The sequence below is a fragment of the Herpailurus yagouaroundi genome, unplaced genomic scaffold (assembly GCF_014898765.1).
Source record: "Herpailurus yagouaroundi ecotype Mexico unplaced genomic scaffold, PumYag 308, whole genome shotgun sequence".
NCBI lineage: Eukaryota > Metazoa > Chordata > Mammalia > Carnivora > Felidae > Herpailurus > Herpailurus yagouaroundi.
In genome coordinates this window covers 5,010,082-5,019,016 of record NW_024412525.1, presented here as the reverse complement: position 1 = coordinate 5,019,016, position 8,935 = coordinate 5,010,082, and the positions used below count along the sequence as shown (strand labels likewise).

Below are 8,935 nucleotides of genomic sequence, written 5' to 3'. Positions count from 1 at the left end.
CATGGAAATGTAGTGCTCCAGTAATGTGTTATCCGGTGATGTCATTGGAGGGGCCTCAGAGGTCATCTAGTCGAGCTCTCTGCTTCATGGGGCATCCCAACTACCAGGTCATCCAGAGGCTTCCTGGAAGGGGTGTGCTTTTTTAGGACCTAGAAGAAGGAAAAGCCTATGGTCTTAAGGGAAGAACGACAGAAAGGAGTTGGGTGATAGCTTCAAAGGCAGATTTTGGGATGGGGGAGCAGGAGGAAAACCACCTCCTTTCCCATTGCATTTGTTGGCTTATCCCCCACTGCATCCTCCTTAGAGTCCTGACCTGTGGTCGGAAGCTTCTGGGCTTATGGCCAGCAACACAGGAAAACCCCAGTGCCCGTTGGAGCGCGCCTAATTTCCACCAGCCAGATAGCGTCATCCTGCAGGTGAGACTCCAGTCCCGGGGCCCTCCGTCCTACCCACTGCTCAGGACTGCTCAAGAGTCAGCTCCATATTTTCTACCTTCAGGTTTGGGCTAGAATGGTAAGAGAAAGAGCTGGGCCATTGGGCACAGGATGGCGATGCGATCAAAGCAGCTGGGTGAATGTGGTTGGACCGGCAGTCCCGGAGTGGGAGAGTTCTGTGGAATCTGTGTGCCGTCTCCTGGAGGTCAACTTGGACTTCAAGGAGCCTGAAGGCAGGGGCCTGAGCACCCGCCCCCAGCCAGAGCTCAGTGTTGAACCCTCATGTTGCTGAGTCTGTTAAACCTGAGCTGTTCCCCCTTGGAGCCTGAGGGGAAGCCCTCCAGGAGTCCCTCAGTGCTCTACGGGGTAGACCCATTCTCTGTGGAGAGGAGGAGGGGGTGGTTAAGCCCAAAGCCTATTTACCGGCTTCTGGCTCCCTTTTATGATCACGAGATGCTTTGGTACGGAATATGGAACATCAAAGTGGATATAGAATGAGAGAGAGTGGAAGCTCCAGAGGCAGGCATCTTTGTCTATCTTAACTAACTGTACTCAATGCCCAGGACCTAGAAAAATGCTTGGCACATATCAGGGGTCAATAAACATCTGTCAAAGGAGGGAACGTAGAACTCTTTTTGAGAACCGGCTCACTCAGCTCTGATACCCAGTTTCGGAGGATGGGCACCGGGTAGCATGGAGGAAGGGGACTCAGGATCACAGGGTTTAGAGTTGGTAGGGCCCTCACCGGGCGTGTGGTCCCACCTCCCATCAGGCAGCAGTGTGGTTCCAGGGCTCCTGAAGGCTCCCTAGCATTGGCTTGGAGGCTCCCACTGGCTCAACCTGGTGACAGTTCTGTTCAAAGTTCTGGTCTGGGGCCAGTCCCCCCCCCCCCCCCATACATCTCAGCCCAACCTCTTTCTCAGTTTCCCATTTTTCTCCCTCTCTCTGTTTTCACACTTTTTTGCCGGAAGGGACTTTAAGGACCGCCAAGTCCATCAGCATTATTTTATAGACAAAGAACCTGCAGGGAAGGGGAGGTGGGGGAGAAGGGCAGGACCCCCCCGTGTGCGACAGAGAAGCTGGAGACCCGGGAGGTGGCATTCCTCACTCACCTGCCTGTCCTCTCTCCTCGCTTCTCTGATGCCATCTTCCAGATTGACTTCCCCACCTCAGCCTTCGACATCAAGTTCACCAGCCCCCCTGGAGACAAGTTCAGCCCCCGCTATGAGTTTGGCAGCCTCCGAGAGGAAGACCAGCGTGTGCTTAAGAACATCATGCAGAAGGAGTCCTTGTACTGGTGGGTCCTGGGGTCTTCCCCATGTGTGGCTCAGGCTGTTCTATCCGACCTCTCACCTGCCAGCTCAGGTTCCTGCCTTGGGAGCGGAGGTGGAATGGAGTGGGCATTGCCCCTGGGCAGGAAGCAGGAGGGGGAGGGCTCTGCTGAGGGCAATCTCCAGGCTTTTTTCATGAGCGGACACTAGGCAGAATGGAGAGGCCAGGGTCAGGAAATTAGATCTAGGAATGCCCATCCCCACCGTGGGGGCCTGGCTCAGACTCCGTCCTCTGGCCCCAGAGGACCAGAGCTTTGCCCCACGCCCCAGATATGCTGTCTACTACCTGTTGTATCCATGGGGGCAGCTGGCCCCTGCCCTCACCACCCTGCCTCCTCCTGCCCCTTCCACACCCACAGCCTTTGCATTTCTCTGGCCCTGCCACTTTCCAAAAAGGATCGGGTGTCAGGGCAAGCTGGCAGCCCTCAGGGGTGAGTGAGTCCAAGCTGATGTCATCCCTGGGGCTGCTTTTCTCACTAGGATTGGAGGGGGTCGGGTGAGGAAGCCAGAGCTGGATTTGCTTGTAGGATGGGGCTCTCCCTGTGTAGCTCTCTGGCTCCTGCATGGCCCTAAGGCATGTCTGTAGGGGGAGGGTCAGGGGACAAGGAGACAGGGCTCATCTCATGTCCCACCCAGGGAGCCAGAGTAGCTGAGTGACTAGAGACCCTCCCCACCCCCACTCCTCTGCTGACCCTTTGCTTCATTAGCCCCTCAGCTCCTTTCTCCCATTAGACACCTGATCTCAGGCAAGGCTTAATTAGCTGTGGGTTCTATCAAACCTCCAGCTGGCCCCAGGAAAGCCCCAGAGGCTTCACAGCCATCCAGACCCTGACGTGTGGGGACCACTGCCCTCTGGTGGCTCAACTTGGGAGTGATGTTCTGAGGGCATCCACAGGAGGGGTAGCAAATTTGGTGCCCTTGGCCTTTTTGTCTGTCTGACTGAGAGACGTCCCGAAATGTCAGGATCAAAGATCCTGGCCCCAGTTCCCAATCTTTGCTTCACACATTGCAATCACCCTAGGGATCTCTTGAAATGTTATTTATTTATTTATTTATTTTCGAGAGAGGCAGAGAGAACGTGAGCAGGGCAGGGGCAGAGAGAGAGGGAGAGCGAGAATCCCAAGCAGGCTCCATGGTGTCAGCACAGAGCCCAATGCGGGGCTCGAACTCCCGAAACCGTGAGATCGTGACCTGAGCTGAAACCAAGAGTTGGACACTTAACCGACTGAGCCACCCAGGCACCCCTAGGGATCTTTTGAAAATACCGACGCCTGGTTTCCCCAGATGCCTGGTTTCCCCAGGCCTTCTGACTCAGCTGGTGTTCCCTGTGGCCCAGGCATGGGGACTTCACAAAATTCCCCAGGTGGTTGTAATGTGCAGCAAGGTGTGGGGACCTCTGAATGGGAGAATGTGTAGCATTCTCTTGGAGAGTAAGTAACCTACCCTCTGGCTGAAGGTGTTCTCTCTCACCTCCTCCCCTAACACCCCCACGGCAGGCTCACTGATGCTGACAAGAAGCGCCTGTGGGAGAAGCGATACTATTGCCACTCGGAGGTGAGCTCACTCCCCCTGGTGCTCGCCAGCGCCCCCAGCTGGGAGTGGGCTTGCCTGCCCGACATCTATGCTCTCCTGAAGCAGTGGACCCACATGAACCACCAGGATGCCCTGGGGCTCCTGCATGCCACGTGAGTTGTAACACCCACCTCTCCTGACCATGTGTCCTTCCAGAAGCCGGGGCTTAGCCCTGCCCATTGCTAACCTGAGCCAGCCCTGGGGAAAATGGTAAAGTGGGCTAGGAAATTCAGGGCTCTTTCACTTCTCCTTTTTTGCTTTTTCTTTGTCTCATTTCCCCGCAGCGTTCTATTGTGAACATTTTTCAAGCATGCTACGGAACTGAAAAATTTGCAGTGAACATCCATGGACCCGCCACCTCGATTCTGACCTTTTTCACTCTTTGCTATATTTGTTTTATTGCGTATCCAACCATCAATCCATCTTCTTTTGTAATACATTTTAGTCTAAGCTGCAGACATCCTCCTTCCCTCCCAAATACTCCAGCATATCTATATCATTTAACTAGAACTCAGTATTTGTTTTTTCTTTTGAGGCCAAATTTACATACAAGGAAATGCCTGAGCCTTAACCTGTACACTTGCTGTTGATAGGCGCACACACACCCGTGTGTAACCCAAACCTTACCACTTAGTTCAACTTTAAAGTCCTCTCTCCCTCTTTCCCTCCGAAGGGTCCTCTGGGGACATGTGCCTCCCAGTATCAGACCCCTGGGCTGCCTTTTCCAGATGGTCCCCAGTGTTCTTGGCTTCTTTCGTGCTGCTCTTAGTAATTAAAATGTACCCGATCCATGTGTCTTGCCTTCAGGACTTTTTGAGGCAACGCTTTTGCTCATCTCTGCTAAACTAAATTCTGCCAAGGGGGTACTGGCTTATATGAAACTCTGTGATTCTCCATTCTTCGCCTGGCCGGTTTTGCATTAAAGGATGGTACCAAGAAGACACAATCATGCTTTAATCCACACAGGGGCTCTCTGATGACGGGAATTTCTGGCACAGGGGGAGTTAAGGAGACGGTCTTCAGGAATGGGGTTGAAGACCTTGTCCGGTTTTCTTTAAGTCCTACCAGGAATGATGGTGGCCACCCTCCTGTTTCCCCAGCGGCCCCATGCCGGCTCTGACCAGGAGACAGGGCCATTCTCAAGGGTTGCTCTCCAGACAAGGTGCTGAGGATTGCAGATTCCGAGAGGCCTTGCCTTCTCTCCACCTGTGTCTCTGAAGCCCAGGTGTGAGGGTGCTTGCTCACTCCTGTGTCGCAGCACCCGCGACTGGGTCGTCAGAGTGCTGGGCTCTGTTTTGTAGCTTCCCGGACCAGGAGGTGCGTCGTATGGCCGTCCAGTGGATCGGCTCGCTGTCGGATGCTGAACTCCTCGACTACTTGCCGCAGCTCGTGCAGGTGGGCAGACCGGCCTTCCCTCCAGTTCTGATGATCCCTTCCCCAGGCCCCACGTCAGTCTGCGTTGTCCTTGTGGGACCCAGGGTCCCCAGGATAGTGGCAGGTGTACACTGAGGACAGTCAATACATCGTCCTACTCCCGTTCCCCTCCACAGGCCCTGAAGTATGAGTGCTACCTGGACAGCCCCTTGGTGCGATTCCTCCTGAAACGAGCCGTCTCGGACTTGAGAGTGACCCACTACTTCTTCTGGTAAGACCGTGTGCGGAGGTGGGAGGCAGACCTGCATCTTTAACTCGGGAGTATGTTACCCTTAGGTGTGCAAGGGCGGGGAGCTAAGCCGTCTGGGTCCCCGTGTGTTGCTAACTTACTATGTGGCCACGGGCTAGCACCTTTTCCTTGGTGGGGGGAAGGGGGTCTCAGTCCCAAGGGCACAGCGAGGATCATCCCTGGCCCTCCCTTCCACCCACACGTGGCAGAAATATAAAGGGGGTGCCTGGGTGGCTCAGTCGGTGAAGCGTCCGACTTCAGCTCAGGTCACGATCTCGCGGTCCGTGAGTTCAAGCCCCGCATCGGGCTCTGTGCTGTCAGCTCAGAGCCTGGAGCCTGTTTCCGATTCTGTGTCTCCCCCTCTCTCTCTGCCCCTCCCCCGATTTCGCTCTGTCTCTCAAAAATAAATAAAAACTTCAAAAAAAATTAAAAAAAAAAAAAAGAAAAAGAAATATAAAGGAGAGGGGTGCCTGGGTGGCTCAGTCGGTGAAGTGTCCGACTTCAGCTCAGGTCGCGATCTCACAGTTCGTGGGTTCGAGCCCCGCATTGGGCTCTCTGCTGTCAGCACAGAGCCCGCTTCGGATCTTCTGTCTCCCTCTGTCTGCCTCCCCGACTCTCTCTCTCTCTCTCTCTCAAAAATAAAGAAACATTTAGAAAAATATATATAAAGGAGAAATGAAATGCCGGGGGGCTTTGAGCTCTAATAAAGGCAAAGTGGACACAGACTGGGATGCTGATGAACACTTCTGTATGCGTGCAGAATTTATTTCCCTCCCAGCTTTGGGGTGGGTTTTCCAGGGAGCTGGATCTGACCCCATCCCCCCCCATTACACACCCTTACCTTTGATCCCCAGTCCTGACTCCCCACTCCCTTTGCCTTGCAGGTTGCTGAAGGATGGCCTCAAGGACTCTCAGTTCAGCATCCGCTACCAATATCTGCTGGCAGCCTTGTTGTGCTGCTGTGGCAAGGGGCTGAGAGAGGAATTTAACCGCCAGTGCTGGCTTGTCAACACCCTGGCTAAGCTGGCCCAGCAGGTCCGAGAGGCTGCCCCATCTGCACGGCAGGTGAGTGGGGTGGGGCCGCCTCTACCCATTTCTGGTCCCCGGCTTTTGTCACTAGTCATTAACTCCTTAGAAATCCTGGCCAGCAGGATGGTGCTTGACCATCTGTGATTTAGGGACTGGAAGGAGGTGCCTCTGCCTCTAACCTGCAGGCCACAGAATTGACAGTCTGCAAACTGGATACAGCCCCTGGATGTGTTTTGTTTGGCCTGCAAAATATTCCATTTTTATTTAACGGCTTGCCTTAAAGGCTAAGCACATTTGTGTAAGTTGTTCACTGCACAAGAGCTCCCAGCCAGAGAGGGCAAGTGTGGGCTGAAATCTAGTTCTTCTTTGTTCACTGTGCTATGAGGTGTAGCTCAGGGCCGCCGCTACCCAGAGCAGGGACCTTTATCTGTTTGTACAACCGGGCTGTGTTAGGCCAACAGTGTTCCTGGATGCTAACATTTAAAAATTGGGAGAATTTAGGGGCGCCTGGGTGGCTCAGTCGGTTAAGCGTCCGACTTCGGCCCAGGTCACGATCTCATGGTCCATGAGTTTGAGCCCCACGTCGGGCTCTGTGCTGACAGCTCAGAGCCTGGAGCCTGCTTTGGATTCTGTGTCTCCCTCTCTCTCTCTGCTCCTCCCCCATTCATGCTCTGTCTCTGTCTCAAAAATAAATAAACATTTAAAAAAATAATAAAAATAAAAATTGGGAGAATTTAAAGTCCAGATTGCCGGCTTTTCTTGGCAACAGCCTGAGCAGCACCACCCCCTTGAGATGCACCTGCTCTCTCAGTTATTGTAGCCTGCCTCACACTGTCGTGTCATCTGCCTCGCTTCTGTAGCTGTCTGGGCTTGCTGCCCACGTGCTGTCCCAGGCACGACACCCCAGGCTGGGGTGCTTTTCCTTCTTCACGGTCTCCTGGGGGGTGTCCGCACTTCTCAGATGGCGGTTTTCATACCAACCACTATATGGCGCCCACCTCTGGGAGGGGCCTGGTTCCTAGGGGAGCTTACGGGCACCCCTCTGACCCCTACTCTTTCCCCCCTCCCTCTCAGGGGATCCTCCGCACGGGCCTGGAGGAGGTGAGGCAGTTCTTTGCCCTCAACGGCTCCTGCCGCCTGCCACTCAGCCCTAGTCTGCTGGTTAAGGGCATCGTGCCCAGGGTGAGTGACTGGTGGGTTTGGGGCTCTCGGAGCAGGGAGGGCTCGTGGAGGCGAGGCCCTCGCACCCTGGTTATTGACAGATATGAGGAAGAAAGGCATATCGGGGCCACTTCTCGGCCCTCGCACGTACGGACTTTTGTCTGACAGCCGCGCAGGCTGGAGGAATTGGGTCGGGGGCTGATGACGCTGCGTTTAAGTCCAGGCTGGTGATAATGACAGCAGCTGTCCTCTGTCACTGCCGAGTACCGCCTTGTGCCCACGCTGTTCTGAGTGCTTTACGCTGGTTATCCCATTTTACCCTCACACCCCTTATGAAGTTGGTACTGTTGTGAGCCCCATTTTACAGAGGCGTAAGACTGAGGTATAGATGGGAGTCACGTACTAGTAGGTTGTCTGCCGAAGGGATGGGAGCGTGGATGTCAGGGCCGAGGCCGTAACTAACCAAAGCAGGGCAGTGGACCCAGCGGCGGTGGGGGCGGGGGGGGTGGAAGGAAGGAGTGCGGGCTCCCGAGAAACCCGGCACAAACAACGAGCAGGCCAACGGGCAGCAGCTTGACCCACGATGCTGAGGCCATTTTCCTTCGTGACCCCCCCGTCACTACTCTGTCTCCCATGGCAGGACTGTTCCTACTTCAACTCCAACGCCGTCCCCCTCAAGCTCTCCTTCCAAAACGTGGATCCCCTGGGTGAGAACATCCGTGTCATCTTCAAGGTGAGGACACTTCTCAAGCCTGGGGGGATGAAGGTGGTAGAGGGAAGGGGAGAAAGGGGGTCGAAGGGTGTCAGGAGCCCCAGGGCAGTTCTCATCCTCTTACCGGGTGCTACCATTTTCACATGTGGAAGACTATCAGGTGACAAAGGAGATAGACTAATTCTGCGTGGGCGCCGCGGGCCAGGAACAGAATGTTGGCAGGTGGAATGAGGCAACTGGCTGCTCCGTGTACCAAAAGAAGAGCTTTCTAGGGGGCAGGGCTGTCCCGACGGTGAATGGATGCAGTGGTGATCTGCTTGTACCCAAGGGCATTCAAGCAGAGGCTGAATCACTGCACCACAGCAAGGTTGAAAAGAAAATTAAGATAACAGGTGCAGGTTGGACTAGATGAACCCTCGGGTCCTTTCTACCGGATGCATCCATACAGCTGAGAAGTAAATGATAGTCGGAGAGCAGATAATCTAGAGGGGGAGGTGAAATGCATGTATGCGACTTTGTAACTTACTTATTGGCCGTGTGTAAGTTCCACACCCAAGGTATAAATGCTCCAATTTAAAAAAGGCTTGATGATCAGGAATTTGAATTCAGATGGGGATGTGGGATTGAAGAAAGAGCCGAAACATCACGTGGGCAAATGTGATTACTGACCCATCTCTGGTCGGTTGAGCTGGTGTGAGGTGAGACGGGAGGTGGGAAAACCGGACGGTCCCCTGTCACTGTTTGGGCCAATGTGGTTCTCTTGGGGGGTCTGGGAGCCGGGGGAGGCAGTGGAGATGAGCTCTGGTCATTTTCTTCCTCCAGTGCGGGGACGACCTTCGCCAGGACATGCTAACCCTGCAGATGATTCGCATCATGAGCAAGATCTGGGTCCAAGAGGGGCTGGATATGCGCATGGTCATTTTCCGCTGCTTCTCCACTGGCCGGGGGAGAGGTCAGTTTGGGAGTGGGTGGAGGGCACCTCTTTGCTTACTGGCCTTCTGTCCGTCCCCCAGCATGAATTGTGTACTTCTCC

The 8,935-nt window shown here is 54.4% G+C and overlaps 1 protein-coding gene across 6 annotated transcripts in view; it reads left to right on the top strand.

Annotated features, from left to right (window-relative positions):
* Positions 1–8,935, top strand: part of PIK3C2B (phosphatidylinositol-4-phosphate 3-kinase catalytic subunit type 2 beta) — a 66,585-nt gene that overhangs the window by 41,942 nt on the left and 15,708 nt on the right. For all 6 annotated transcript variants that reach the window (XM_040462267.1, XM_040462265.1, XM_040462266.1 and 3 more), the window contains 9 exons: positions 305–416; positions 1,589–1,731; positions 3,262–3,450; positions 4,639–4,732; positions 4,888–4,982; positions 5,885–6,065; positions 7,104–7,211; positions 7,831–7,923; positions 8,725–8,854. In XM_040462267.1, the coding sequence (XP_040318201.1) occupies positions 305–416; positions 1,589–1,731; positions 3,262–3,450; positions 4,639–4,732; positions 4,888–4,982; positions 5,885–6,065; positions 7,104–7,211; positions 7,831–7,923; positions 8,725–8,854 (1,145 nt within the window). The remainder of the gene's footprint in view (positions 1–304; positions 417–1,588; positions 1,732–3,261; positions 3,451–4,638; positions 4,733–4,887; positions 4,983–5,884; positions 6,066–7,103; positions 7,212–7,830; positions 7,924–8,724; positions 8,855–8,935) is intronic.